Source organism: Danio aesculapii, chromosome 1, assembly GCF_903798145.1.
Source record: "Danio aesculapii chromosome 1, fDanAes4.1, whole genome shotgun sequence".
Taxonomy (NCBI): Eukaryota; Metazoa; Chordata; class Actinopteri; order Cypriniformes; family Danionidae; genus Danio; species Danio aesculapii.
In genome coordinates this window covers 63486326-63501325 of record NC_079435.1, presented here as the reverse complement: position 1 = coordinate 63501325, position 15000 = coordinate 63486326, and the positions used below count along the sequence as shown (strand labels likewise).

The 15000-nt window shown below is 50.0% G+C and overlaps 4 protein-coding genes across 4 annotated transcripts in view; 2 read left to right on the top strand and 2 right to left on the bottom strand.

Annotated features, from left to right (window-relative positions):
* The window catches only part of eed (embryonic ectoderm development), a 7717-nt gene extending 7328 nt beyond the window's left edge, over nt 1-389 (top strand). The window contains exon 12 of the mRNA XM_056464403.1: nt 182-389. Coding sequence (XP_056320378.1) covers nt 182-308 — 127 coding nt within the window. The 3' untranslated portion in view covers nt 309-389. The remainder of the gene's footprint in view (nt 1-181) is intronic.
* A 1000-nt stretch (nt 390-1389) lies between these two features.
* hikeshi (heat shock protein nuclear import factor hikeshi) lies at nt 1390-4817 on the top strand. The gene is made up of 5 exons (XM_056453112.1): nt 1390-1565; nt 2165-2402; nt 2731-2882; nt 2997-3115; nt 4647-4817. The coding sequence occupies exons 1-5, from the start codon at nt 1536-1538 to the stop codon at nt 4699-4701; spliced, it is 594 nt and encodes a 197-aa protein (XP_056309087.1). The 5' UTR covers nt 1390-1535; the 3' UTR covers nt 4702-4817.
* A 1539-nt stretch (nt 4818-6356) lies between these two features.
* tmem39a (transmembrane protein 39A) lies at nt 6357-12578 on the bottom strand. The gene is made up of 9 exons (XM_056464393.1): nt 12350-12578; nt 10059-10201; nt 9557-9779; nt 9208-9291; nt 8846-9000; nt 8104-8431; nt 7811-7998; nt 7388-7508; nt 6357-7109 (listed from the first exon to the last, which is right to left on the bottom strand). Exons 2-9 carry the CDS (start codon nt 10169-10171, stop codon nt 6870-6872), a joined length of 1452 nt encoding a protein of 483 aa, XP_056320368.1. The 5' UTR covers nt 10172-10201; nt 12350-12578; the 3' UTR covers nt 6357-6869.
* A 237-nt stretch (nt 12579-12815) lies between these two features.
* The window catches only part of ildr1a (immunoglobulin-like domain containing receptor 1a), a 6137-nt gene continuing 3952 nt past the window's right edge, over nt 12816-15000 (bottom strand). Inside the window, 3 exon segments of the mRNA XM_056464381.1 lie at nt 12816-14074; nt 14300-14692; nt 14694-14884. Of these exon segments, the coding sequence (XP_056320356.1) occupies nt 14036-14074; nt 14300-14692; nt 14694-14884 (623 nt within the window). The 3' untranslated portion in view covers nt 12816-14035.

Sequence of the window (15000 nt, the reverse complement as noted above, 5' to 3'; positions counted from 1 at the left end):
CCTTCAGTGCTCTTCCTCTTCCTCCTCCAGTGCTCTTCCTCTTCCTCCTCCAGTGCTCTTCCTCTTCCTCCTCCAGTGCTCTTCCTCTTCCTCCAGTGCTCTTCCTCTTCCTCCTCCAGTGCTCTTCCTCTTCCTCCAGTGCTCTTCCTCTTCCTCCTCCAGTGCTCTTCCTCTTCCGCAGGTGCACCACCCTGACGCTGCCGCGCTGCACCTCCGCCATCCGGCAGACCAGCTTCAGCCGCGACAGCAGCATCCTGATTGCAGTGTGTGATGATGCCTCCATCTGGCGCTGGGACCGACTGCGATGATGATGACGACGACGATGATGATGATGATGAAGATGCTTCACTCTGCTTTTGTCTTTAATAAAGTATATTTTTATAGCCTGACACTCCTCTCAGACTCTGATTGGTTAAACTCCACTCTGGTGATCAGGCAGCGCATTACAGCGTTCAGGACAGTGGGTTAATTTGCATATTCAGTGGGTTAATTTGCATAATCAGTGTGTTTATCTGCATATTCACTAAATTTATTTGCATATTCAGTGGGTTAATTTGCATAATCAGTGTGTTTATCTGCATATTCACTAAATTTATTTGCATATTCAGTAAGTTTATCTGCATATTCAGCTTGATTTGTTTTGCCATCATCACGTGATCAGTGACGTCCGAAGCTTCATTTTCGCCTATACCCACGTGACTGCTTCGAATTTTGATTCAAAGGTTTAAACACCCCTATGGGTTAGTAAAGTATAGAGAGAGATTAGGTGTCGATTACATCCATTTCTAATGTTTCAAAGCGCTGCAGCGGTCCCACACAGCAGTAATTAAACTAAAATACAACAGTAACTTATAGTAAAAAGATTTTGAAGCATACTAAAGTGTATTAGCGTATTTTTTACGACTATCTTTAAAGAAAACCACTGCATATCGTAGTGTAGTGTTTAACGGAGACCAGCTGGCGAGTGTCAGTCGAAAGCTTCACTCACACAGCCTCCTCCTTAGAGCAATCACCTCCCATGCAGGAATTGCTGGTTCGATCCCCGTTTGGGACGGGACTAGTTGTAATATGATAAATGTCAGTACTCTTGGATACCTTGGGTTTAACTACAGTCATCTGTCGTGTAATGTAACAAACCTCATGTGTAAAAACCAGAGTCATTTGTTTATATTACTGTTGTTGTATTACTACATGAATGAGTTGAACGTTTGTGTGTGTGTGCTGTAATCAGGAGCAGTGTTTGGTAAAGCAGCTGCAGTCATTAGCTCTGGAGCCTGCTCATCACCGCGGCGCTTTCCTCGTTTGAAATCCGCTTTGTTTCCCTCTTCCTGCTGTGAGGCGGAAGTTCTGCCCAGGATCGACCAATCAGCGACTCGCAGTTGTGTTTTGTTTCCGGGGTCAGAGTCTGTCTGCTAATGGAAGTTTCTAGCAGTCAGAAGCATGAGTGAAGCTGTGAGTTATTACTGTAATTATTAATATCATCATTATCAGAGCGCTCCCGCGGTCTCCTCGGATGTGTTTGTGAGAGGCTGAAGATGTTCGGCTGTTTAGTCGCGGGACGACTGGTGAGTGTGTTCATGATTATATTCAGATTTATTAAACACACACACACACACACACACACACACACACACACACATACCGCCTCTGATGTGCCTGTTTGTTCTGCTTTTGATCTCAGTTCCCGTGTTTAATCGACTCGTTCTCTCAGACTCTTTTGTGTCCATTGTTTGCTGATTTCTTCATTAGCATTAGCATTAGCCGTGTTTAGCGTGAGTTGGTGCTGCTGTGCCGTATGGTCAGGGCAGTAAGACACTGTATTATCATCAATAATAGCGCAAAGTGCAGAACATACAGAAAAATAAGAATCAATCTTTGTTTACTCGTTCCTACACCCGCACACAGCGCTGAAGTCCAGCATAAATGACTTTTGTCCAGTGAGCCCTGTACCAATATGGCGGCGCTATTGACGTATGCTCAGGGCCCGTATGCGATATCTAGTGTATATATATCTGTGCTGTCTGAGAAGCAGATGTTGTAGATTCATACATGTAGACATTTCAGTATTCAATTTTTCCATGAACAGAACACTGAAACCTGTGTGTGTGTGTGTGTGTGTGTGTGTGTGTGTGTGTGTGTGTGTGTGTGTGTGTGTGTGTGTCAGGTCCAGACAGATGCGCAGCAGGTCGCCTCTGATAAGTTCGTCTTCAATCTGCCGGATTATGAGCATGTCAATCATATAGTGGTGTTCCTGCTGGGCACGGTGCCCTTCCCGGAGGGCATGGGCGGCGCGGTGTACCTGTGTGTGCCGGGCGGGGCGGCGGGGCAGGTGTGGCAGCTGCTTGGCTTCATCACCAACGAGAAACCCAGCGCCATCTTCAGGATCTCCGGGCTGAAAGCAGGTCAGCAGCAGAGATCCACAGATACCAGACAGCCCCTGAGGGACACGAGACATTCAGACACTCCATGATGATTACAGATCCCCATAATCACAGGAAACGAGAGGAGATCTGTAATGTAACGAGCTGTGTGTGTGTGTGCGTGTGCGTGTGTGTGCGCATGTGCGTGTGCATGTGCGCGCGGCAAGACTGACTGTAGAGTAGAGGTGTCTGACAGAGCAACACACACACACACACACACACACACACACACACACACACACTAGACGGTCACACTATATTCAGTCCAGTGTTTGATCTGCTCCTCCTCCTCCTCCTCCTCCTCCTGCAGGTGAGGGCAGTTCCCACCCGTTCGGGATGATGGATGCTCCTGCGGCCCCCTCTATGGCTCAGGTGGGCGTGTCTGTGGAGGGTTTACACCTGTTGGCTCAGCAGACTCCAGTCTCCAGCTCTGCCGTCTCCACCCTGGACTCCTTCACACAGGTAACAGACGCTGCATGTTCATAAAGGTGAGAGTGAGGGTGTGTCAGAGGGACAGGTGAGGGTGTGAGTGCATCAGCAGGGTTGATCTACAGGTGTGTGTGTGTTTCTCTGCAGTTCACACAGAAGATGCTGGACAGTTTGTTCAACTTCACCTCCTCTTTTGCGCTGTCGCAGTCACAGATGAGCCCGAACCCGTCAGAGATGTTCATCCCGGCCAGCTCCATCCGCAGATGGTGTGTGTGTGTGTGTGTGTGTTTATGTGTATGGCGCTCCACTAACCTGCACTTGTGTGTTTACAACACTGTGTGTGTGTGTGTGTGTGTGTGTGTGTGTGTGTGTGTGTGTGTGTGTGTGTGTGTGTGTGCGCGTTTATGTGTATGGCGCTCCACTAACCTGCACTTGTGTGTTAACAACACTGTGTGTGTGTGTGTGTGTGTGTGTGTGTGTGTGTGTGTGTGTGTGTGTGTGTGTGTGTTTATGTGTATGGCGCTCCACTAACCTGCACTTGTGTGTTTACAACACTGTGTGTGTGTGTGTGTGTGTGTGTGTGTGTGTGTGTGTGTGTGTGTGTGTGTGTGTGTGTGTGTGTGTGTGTGTGTGCGCGTTTATGTGTATGGCGCTCCACTAACCTGCACTTGTGTGTTAACAACACTGTGTTAACCTGTGTGTGCGTGTGTGTGTGCGTTTATGGTGCTCCATTGACCAGGGGCCTGTTTCAGTAAGGAGGTTCAGCCAACTCTGAGTTTTGGGTTTCAGAACAGCTGATCTGAGTTGGGTCAATCAAGTCTGAGTAAACTAACTCCGAGTTAAGCGCACACACCGAGACTAGAGAAAGGCATGATCAATGGAGCGCAGATATATATATAGATATAAAGCAGCGTTTCCATCCAGTGAGTCAAAGAGAATAAAATCCTCACTTCCTGATTAACTGGAGTCAAATATCAACAGTAGAAACAGAATTTACTGCGGTAGGAGAAGCTGCGTCAGTCTCTTATTTAATAAATGTACTCGCGCCTCAGAAGACAATGCGGACACCGTGAACAGGTGGGGGCGTTTGATCCATGAGACGCGGAGAACAGACGCTCTTGACCCTCTGGAGGTCATTAATAATATAATAACCCTAATACTGAAACGGTTCAGGCCTTTTAGACTGAGCTAAACTACAGTTCAGATGTTCTGCAGGGTGCTCAGCCTGCTGATTTGACCATTCACACACATCATCACATGATCTCTTCTAACGCACCCTTTTAATGCACATCCTGCAGTGTGTTCAGTAAAGTGTTGCCAGCGTAGTTCATGTGCATCTTTACTACTGAATAAAAGTTTCTCCTCCTCAGTTATGCGCAGGTGTGTTTATGCACATCTCCAACATGAGCATTAAAACAGGTGAGTGGAAACGTAAAGCAGGCGAGAAACAGCGCTTCATCTTTAATAAAGGAGAGGAGACGGACAGAAACTCTGAGTTTAGAGAATAAAGCTGCTCCTGACCAGGTTAGCTTCACCACAGTGACTGACTCTGAGTTAAAGTGAGCTCTCTATCAGAAACAGGCTTGACTTACCCTGCTGTCTCCAGTCTGACTAACCTGCCATTCTGACACAGAAAACCCAGAGTTTCTCATTTCAGGGTTAACATACTCTGAGTTTCCACCTAACCTCCTTTTCTGAAACGGGGTCCTGCTTGCACACAGGTGTGTGTGTGTGTGTGTGTGTGTGTGTGTGTGTGTGTGTGTGTGTGTGTGTTAACCGTGATTTTTGTTTCCACAGGTATGAAAACTTCCAGAGGCGACTGATGCAGAACCCTAACTTCTGGAAGACATGAGTCGCTCAGCGTGTGTGTGTGTGTGTGTGTGTGTGACACAGATCCTCTGCTGCTGGTGGTCAGATTCTTTTCTAACACACTGAAGTCATGAAATAAAGTCTGTAGTTGATTCTGTATATCGTGTGTGTGTGTGTGTGTGTGCGTGTGTGTGCAGTCACAGACGCTGAGTGATGCAGGTTCAGCTGAAGTCTGTCCTGGAATGATCATGATGGAGCGTGCTGGACATCACTGTGGTAAAGCCTCTTCTGTGCTGCTGTCAGTACACTAGACTACACGAGTGTCCGCTGCTGTCTGTGTGTGTGAAATGACCCGTTTTCACTGAGTGGTACTGTATGGTTTGGTTCGGTTCGCTTTTATGGTTGTTTCCACTGTCAAAGGTTACCTAAAGTGAACCGTACTGTACCACTTTTTGGTCACCCTTTGTAAAGAGTGCCTAACACTAAAAATGGGAACCAATAGGCAGAGCTAGACGCACAGCTGAACGCTATTGGTGTAGAGATCCGTCACTCACAGAAGCAGGAGAATGAAAACAAAGGAAACGCCATTATTAAACACAGCGGAGACATTACATCATAATAATATACACATATAATAACTAGCCACGGTCGACCCGAGCTCAAACAAACCTTGTCATCGTCTTGAACAGCCACACAGTCATGAAGAGCAGAATCTGCCGTGTCCTGTTGCTGTTTTAAAAGTGCGAGTGGTTTCTCCAGAGAGCTCTATATCTGCACGTCTATATCTGAAATAACGAATCTCTTGATATTAATAACGTGCGCCTGATTATTGAAGTGCTTCTGACATCCAATCCTTTCAGAAGTGGACAAACACGAGAGTGAAGCATGAAAAACAAAGGAGAAGCCGGAAAACCCAGCAGCACATGAAGCTTCAGCAGCCTAAAACACCAACACACACCATGTTTATCATCACCTTCTGGACTATTCTGATCTGGGGATGAGGGAGTTCCTCTCTAACAGAGGCTCCATGTGCTGCTGCAGATCACACACACAGATGACAGCTGTAGTTTATCTGTAACTGGTATCAGATCGGGGACTGTAAGGGTCTGTGTGTGTTCATATATGTCCATTATTTATTTGATATAACTGCAGACGTTACAGTAGGCTATTCCACACTAATATTGATCTGCAGTTATGATCAGATCATGTTGATCAAAGGTCAGTAATGATCATGTATACAGTATTGATGTGTGTGTGTGTGTGTGTGTGTGTGTGTGCGTGTGTGTGTGTGTGTGAAGTGCTGCTCATATGATGTGTGAGCGACCCGTACGGCGTTACTGTACACCTTTCCTCCAGTAAAAATGACGTCGACTGAAACTTTGTCGGACACCACGTGTACCAAAAGGGGACCCTTTAGGCAGTGGAAACACAAGCCTGATAAAGGTGACCCGTACTGAACCTCTCAGTGGAAACGGGCCATGTTGGAGACTGATGTGCCCTGCTGTGACCCTCAGCAGACACATTACACACCTTTAGGGGAAATACAGAACAATTAGCTGCAGTGTGTGTGTGTGTGTGTGTGTGTGTGTGTGTGGAACAGCTGCTGTAAACCAGTGGTGTTAGTAACTTCTGTGTGTGTGTGTGTGTACTGAAGCAGCTTGTCTGTCAAGAATGACCCAACACACGTTTGACCCAGAATAGCATAAAAAAAGAGTTTTTAATAATTAAGCAGAATCAGTCCCGTATAAAACACAGAGCGCAGGGGGGCGGAGCCTGCCAATCAAGGTGTGTGTGTGTGTGTGTGTGATGATCCGCAGGTCTGAGAGCAGCACTGCTTCATCATCATCATCATCATCATCATCATCATCGCTCCTCCCTTCGGTTCTCTGAAATACAGAAGTTTAGTAAAATACTGTAAGCCGGACCATCACAGGCTCCGCCCAGAGCCCAAACAGTCCCGCCCTCACACTAGAGGCCACGCCCCTGGGGTTTGGCACAGAGTAGAGTAGGAAGCAAGATGTCTGCCGCTGTCTGTGAATCTGGAGGCTGAAATCAGGCAGACGCTGGAGGAGGCAGCACAGCGAGCCGGACCACCCCTGCGCTGTGATTGGTCAGATTCAGTCTGTCTGTAGTTCAGTCATTGGCTGGCTCTGGGCTGTGGTGTAACCGTACACAGAGTAAACGTCTCTCAAACAGACAGAGCGGCGGGGGTCAGTCCCTCTTCATGCCCAGGCCGGCGCTGCCCAGCGGGTGCGAGTACGCCTTGCCCAGTACCAGCCGGTCGCGCAGCAGCTTGAACAGCACGTAATAGTTGCAGACGAGGATCAGGCCGAGCGAGAGTGTGTGATTCCAGCGCTCGGAGCGCAGCAGAGAGTACAGCTGATACACCACCACACTGCACTCGATCCCGATCAGCAGATTCAGCAGCCGCAGCGGCTTGTGGAAGAGGAACTGCAGACAGACACACACACACACACACACACACACACACACACACACACAGCATCAGCATAACATCACAGTATATCTAACATGACAGGAGTGAGCAGGCTGCAGAGTTCAGTGATCAGCACAGCGGAGGCTCCGGCTGCATCTCCATCAGCTGCTGTGGACACTGCTCAGTGCTGTCAGCACCATACTGCATGTGTGTGTGTGTGTGTAAACAAGCCTGTGTTGGTCTGATCTGAAGCTGCTGGTGTGTGTGTGTTCTGCAGCTCACAGATACTCACGTAGAAGCGTGCGTGCGAGACGTCAGAGGGCAGAGCCACGTTATACGGGCCGACGGCTTTATAGAGGCAGCGGCTGTGGCGGACCAGAACTCCCTGCGGCCAGATGGTGCTGTCGGACCAGCTGAAACACACACACATGTCACAACTCTGCTGCTGATGAGGACACACACATACACTGAGGCCGTGCCCACACTAATGTTGTCTGACAGAAACACACAGCTCCACTCCGCTTCAGCCACACTGAGGTGTGTGTGTGTGTGTGTGTGTGTGTGTCAGGAGATGAAGAGCTCCCTGCAGACACTACACAGAGCAGACGAGTGTGTGTTCATGATGCACTTCAGTCATGTGACACCTCAGCTGACCAATGGAGGACACTGCAGATCTGTAACACACACACACACACACACAGAGAGAGAGACTGACGTGTGCTGTGGGGTGTTGCTGCAGGATCCGGGCTCCAGCCTCTGCCATCTCCCCAGGTGAGCGGCGCAGCGGTGCAGCAGGTCACAGTAATGCGGCGGCAGCAGGTGACTCATCAGCATCACGAACGCGTTGATCCACACCATGATCAGGTGCTCACAGGACCAGCGCATGTCATAGTACTGTGTGCTCTGCAGGACACACACACACACACACACCAGTGAACAATAATGCTGCTGAAAGACTGACTCCTGCCTCGTGAGTGAACGAGTGTGTGTGTGTGTGTGTGTGTTCACCTTGACGAAGCAGAGCGGCAGGAAGGCCACATAGTACGCGCTGAGCAGTGAGTTGAACAGAACCTCCTTGATGCGGCGGTTGAAGTCGGTCTTGAGCTGCTGCACCTCGCTGCGGATGAGCTCAGGTGAGGGCGGGCAGGTGTGTGTGTGCGTGTGTGTGTGCACGCCGCTGAGCTGTTGGCGCAGGTTCTCCCGCAGCAGCTTCAGGAAGTCTCTCGGCCGCAGCAGCGCCCCGTCTGCCCCGTCCGCATCCGCAAAACTGCAGTCGGCGGCGGGAGACGGAGAGCCATCCTGATGGAGGCAGCACAGCGGCACATACACACCGAACCTGCACACACACACACACACACACACACACACACACACACACAGAGAGAGAGAGAGAGGATTCATCAGGTCATACAACCTATACACACACACACACACACAGGATTCATCAGGCCACACACACACACACACACTCCTCTCTGCAGTGTTGTGAGCGTGTCAGCACACACAGGTGTGTACAGCAGTGAGTGTACACCAGAGCACAGCGCCTCCTGCTGGCAGACTGACACTCAGAACAGATGATGGAGAACTCAGGAGTCAGCACACACACTCCACAGCTCAACACTCACTGAAGTCGTCTCGGAGTGTGTGAAATACACACAGACATGAATAACCCAGCTCCAGTTCCAGCAGTGTGTGTGTGTGTGTGTGTGTGTGTGTGTGTGTGTGTGTGTGTTCAGACGTTCACACTCACGGGTATCCCAGGAACAGCAGCTTCAGCACCGAGTGGCTCCTGAAGAGGTTGAGCAGCGTCCAGCACAGAACCCAGCCGCACAGCGTCAACACACACACACGCACTGCCAGCAGGAGCACGTAACACAGCGGAGACGCCGGACACGCCACACACACCTGAACACAGAGGAGACACTCATTACACATGCGCACACACACACACACACACACACACACACACACACACACACACACACACACACACGCACACACGCACACACGCACACGCGCGCGCACACACACACACACACACACACACACACACACACAACACACACACACACACACACACACAGGAGAAACACTCATCACACACACACACACCTCTGACAACAGCGTCCACACCAGCCTGCGGGACAGCATCACTGCGATGAACACGGCCAGGTGAGCGTCCATCAGGTGGAAGTTCTGCACAGAAAACAAACACACCGTCAGCTCACACACACACACACACACACACACGTTCCGGCTGTTTCTGTGTCGGCTAACTGCATCATGTGAAGCGCTACAGGAACACACAAACACATGAGCTTTAACCGGTTCTGTCAGACCCCTGCTAACAGCACAGAGCAGCGTGAACATCCTGAGAAACGTCTCCTGTGTTCACTGAAGAGGGGAGGCTGGAGTCAGACCTGCAGTATAATAATGTGTGTGTGTGTGTGTGTGTGTGTACCAGTGATGTGGAGGCGGTGGGCTGGCTGTAGGAGGACCACCACACCGTCCTGTAGATGTTGATGTACTGGACGAACAGCGCCACCAGCAGGTAGAGGAGCAGCAGCGTCTCGAACAGCAGGTTACTGTCCAGAGGGAGATCCGGGATGCGGGAGTGACGGACCGGCTCAGGGGTGATGAGGGCGGTGAGGGGCGGAGCCGACAGACCCACCGCACTACTGCTCCTGCGCACACACACACACACACACACACACACACACACACACACACACACACACACAGTGCTTCTCTCAGTGGTGCACCAGGAAACAGCAGATCTGCGTCTGATAGTCAAAGTGGCTCTGTCAGCGAGCAGCAGAACAGAGTGTGTTTACGGTCACTCTCACACACACACACACACACACACACACACACACACCGATGGCGAGTAATACTGCACAGTGGCTTTAAACCTGCTCAGTGTTTGTAAATGATAGGCACAGACAGGTGTAAGTGATGCTCACCTGCAGCGAAGCCCCGCCCCATTACTCAGGCCACCGCCCACCAGAGTCTGCAGCGACGGCAGTGCGGAGCGGCTCAGCTGCTGTCTACTGGGGCCCCTGCGGCCCCCGGGCATCTCGGAGCCCTCGACCTCACACCGCGGACACTGCACAAACACACACACATTAAACAATGTTATTTTCTCCACTAGAGGGTGCATATACACAACAAACAAAGGGTGTGACAGTGAGGAATCATGGGAGTTGTGGTCTTCATCATCCTCCGGGACTCCTGCAGAAATCACACGAGGAGTAAATCACTCACAAGCGCAGTGAGACTGAAGCGGAGTCAGACTGAAGCGCAGTGAAACTGAAGCGGAGTGAGACTGAAGCGCAGTGAGACTGAAGCGGAGTGAGACTGAAGCGGAGTCAGACTGAAGCGGAGTGAGACTGAAGCGGAGTGAGACTGAAGCGGAGTCAGACTGAAGCGCAGTGAGACTGAAGCGGAGTCAGACTGAAGCGCAGTGAGACTGAAGCGGAGTCAGACTGAAGCGGAGTGAGACTGAAGCGGAGTCAGACTGAAGCGGAGTCAGACTGAAGCGGAGTGAGACTGAAGCGCAGTGAGACTGAAGCGGAGTCAGACTGAAGCGCAGTGAGACTGAAGCGCAGTGAGACTGAAGCGCTGTGAGACTGAAGCGCTGTGAGACTGAAGTGGAGTGAGACTGAAGCGGAGTCAGACTGTAGGGGAGTCAGACAGAAGCGGAGTCAGACTGTAGGGGAGACAGACAGAAGCGGAGTCAGACTGAAGCGCAGTGAGACTGAAGCGGAGTCAGACTGAAGTGCAGTGAGACTGAAGCGCAGTGAGACTGAAGCGGAGTGAGACTGAAGCGGAGTGAGACTGAAGCGGAGTCAGACTGAACACAGTGAGACTGAAGCGGAGTCAGACTGAAGCGGAGTGAGATTGAAGCGGAGTCAGACTGAAGCGGAGTCAGACTGAAGCGGAGTCAGACTGAAGCGCAGTGAGACTGAAGCGCTGTGAGACTGAAGCGGAGTGAGACTGAAGCGCAGTGAGACTGAAGCGGAGTCAGACTGAAGCGGAGTCAGACTGAAGCGGAGTGAGACTGAAGCGCAGTGAGACTGAAGCGGAGTCAGACTGAAGCGGAGTGAGACTGAAGCGGAGTCAGACTGTAGGGGAGTCAGACAGAAGCGGAGTGAGACTGAAGCGCAGTGAGACTGAAGCGGAGTCAGACTGAAGCGGAGTCAGACTGAAGCGCAGTGAGACTGAAGCGGAGTCAGACTGAAGCGGAGTCAGACTGAAGCGGAGTCAGACTGAAGCGGAGTGAGACTGAAGCGCAGTGAGACTGAAGCGCAGTGAGACTGAAGCGCAGTGAGACTGAAGCGCAGTGAGACTGAAGCGGAGTGAGACTGAAGCGGAGTCAGACTGAAGCGGAGTCAGACTGAAGCGGAGTCAGACTGAAGCGGAGTCAGACTGAAGCGCAGTGAGACTGAAGCGGAGTCAGACTGAAGCGGAGTCAGACTGAAGCGGAGTCAGACTGAAGCGGAGTCAGACTGAAGCGCAGTGAGACTGAAGCGCAGTGAGACTGAAGCGCAGTGAGACTGAAGCGCAGTGAGACTGAAGCGGAGTCAGACTGAAGCGGAGTGAGACTGAAGCGGAGTGCTGCTTCATCAGACTATAGTCATCTCAGATCTCTGTTATGCCGCTGCACAGGCTAACAACACACTACAGCTGCTTCCCCATTTTACATAAAACCACAAGGAAATTAAGAGTGTGAGACGTCAACAACCTGAACACGCACACACACGCGCGCGCGCACACACCCACACAAAAGACAAGCTAAGTCTGCTTATTTCTCTGCATTTGAACATTCTTCTAAGCATTTCTGATAATGTATTTCACACTGTTCTAGAGGATTCTGGATACTTTATTGAAGAAATCTGACATGTAACACCTCAGCCTAACCTGTGAGTGACACACGGCCGGGTCAGAGGTCAGATCAGAGAGTTTCTTCATCATCATCATCAGTTTCTGTTTTATGCTCAAAAGAGGAAGTTGAAGAAACCCGGTGAGGGATGGAGACACTGCTCAAACTGACACTGAGCTCCTCATAATCAGCGCTAGCCGAGTAACGGACCGCCGGTAACCGGTACACCGTTACCTACAAGCAGCTGTAGCGCGCAGTTTACACACAAACAGGAAACAACACAGCGCTGCTTACTCAATAACTGACTAACTCTACCCGTGTGTGTGTGTGTGTGTGTGTGTGTGTGTGTGTGTGTTCAGCGCTGGTTCTGACCGATCATGGAGCAGCATCAGCTCTTCCACACGCCGCTCTCCGCATCTGCTGCCCGGCGGAGCTCCTCACTCTGCCCGTGGGTCTGCCGCCGGAGCTCGTTGTTTGTTTACTCGGTTATTTGTTTGTTGTTTACGGCCTCAGAACGCAAAACACAAAGTTGCTGAAGTTCCTCGCGCCGCAGTTACAGACCGACGTGGCAAACTGACGCTGCGTCATGACGCCATCAGCCGCGCGACGCCACACAACGCTGGCTGCTGCGCATGCGCTCTTCACACGCCGAGAGGAATCAACTGTAGACTATTAAACCGCAGCAGCGACACACACACGGGGCAGAAGCCGACTTCCCCTGGGGTAAAGACAATAGTGTGCTGGAGCATTCATTTACTATGGGTTATAAGTCCATGTGCTGTATAATACACTTCAGTGTGGCTCAAAAACACTGCAGTACACACAAACAGACGGAGGATCTCACACACACCGGTTTATTGAAGCAGGTGGAAAACAATATATTCAGCAGGACAAACACATATTCATCATGTATGTACAGTAAAAACATCACAATCCTTCAGGCTAATGGATCATCATCGGGACAGAGACGGTCAAACACACACTCGAACAGTATTTACAGAAATACAGCGACACACACACACACACACACAATCGGCTAAACTACACAAACACACAATCAGCATCTCCATCAGTTCTGTAGCTCCGTAAACCAGCAGTCCATTATCACAGAGGCTCTGAGCTGCTGTTACAGTGCACTGCATACTGTATTATATAGCGTATTATATAGTGTACTGTATAGTGTGTTATATAGTGTACTGTATAGTGTGTTATATAGTGTATAGTGTACTGTATAGTGTGTTATATAGTGTATAGTGTACTGTATAGTGTGTTATATAGTGTATAGTGTACTGTATAGTGTGTAGTGTACTGTATAGTGTATTATATAGTGTAGTGTACTGTATAGTGTGTAGTGTACTGTATAGTCTGTTATATAGTGTGTAGTGTACTGTATAGTGTGTAGTGTACTGTATAGTGTATTATAGTGTGTAGTGTACTGTATAGTGTATTATATAGTGTACTGTATAGTGTATTTTATTTTATTGTGTATTATATAGTGTGTAGTGTACTGTATAGTGTATTATATAGTGTGTAGTGTACTGTATAGTGTATTATATAGTGTACTGTATAGTGTGTAGTGTACTGTATAGTGTATTATATAGTGTACTGTATAGTGTATTATATAGTGTGTAGTGTACTGTATAGTGTATTATATAGTGTACTGTATAGTGTATTTTATTGTATAGTGTATTATATAGTGTGTAGTGTACTGTATAGTGTATTATATAGTGTATGTAGTGTACTGTGTAGTGCACTATATAGTGTACAGTGTGCTATAACGCACTCTGGCTGGTAAATGCTGAAGCTGAACTGTTAAATCTCTCTTTATCATAAATATAGTCAACACATGTTACATTTACACAGTCTATTCCTAAAACCCAAGTAACCATAAATGAGTGCCCTCAGCAGTTAGCGGAGGATGTTTGCTAATGTTCACATTCACTGGAGTGTGTCAGCTGCTCTGGACAGCGGTGTGAAGCACACACACACGCTAAACTGCAGTCAGTGTAACAGCTGATGGAGACTGAAGAGTCCAGCGGGTGGAGGAGGAGATGGAGATCAGATGATGATGCTGTTCCCACTGCGAGAGCCCTTATCCTGAAGACACAACACACACTAGCTTTACACAACACACTACAACCACACACGCGCACACAAACACACCACCTAGAGCTCACGGAATAATTTCTAACTGAATACAAACATTATTTCGGATAATGTAAATAATGTAGTGAGTATGAGGAGGGGTTAGCGTCCTGCTGTCAGCAGCAGTTAGCATTAGCATGTTAGTGTAATGGGCTGCTGAATATGTCAGACTCTTACAGAGAATCTCTCGGGTCGCTTCGCTGGCTTCTTCCCGGGCTCATACTCCCTGCCCCCCCATGGCCCACGCCGGCTACCCTCATCAGCGGAGCTCCAGGAGCCGCGGCGGGCCGGACTGTACTGAGGGCCACTGTGCAGCAGATCGTCTCTGGAGCGTGAACGGGGTCTGTGGGCTCCAGGGCCTCTGCGGCCCTCCAACACATCCTCCTGGCTGTAGCTGCGTGGGAGCGAGACAGGGGGGCCGCGGCGTGGGCCGTAAGCTGAGGAGCCGCTGGAGTGTGTGTGAGGGTGGCCGCGGGGTCGTGTTGCGGGGCCGTCCTCCAGCCCAGAGAGCATGCTGGGAGGCCCGGCAGAGAAGGGTACATGCTGGGGCACATGCTGCGGCGGGGGGGGGCAGGAGCGGGCTGTTCACGTCTATGCCCCGCATCTGGTTCTCCAGGTAGTCCAGGACCTGATTGGTGCCATGGGCACTGCCATTGCCGTGCATGCTGGGAGGGGGCATCTGCATGAGGGGCATCTGTGTGACGGGCATCTGCGGAGGCGGCAGTGGCAGTGGCGTCATGGGGCCCTTACCTGCAGCGGAGCCTGCGGAGCAAACACAGGTGCGTTATTATAACACAACAGCATTCATAACTGATTTCTGATGACTGGGGTGTGTCTGTGCCCTGATGACAGCTCAGAGGATTGACTGCGTATTGAAC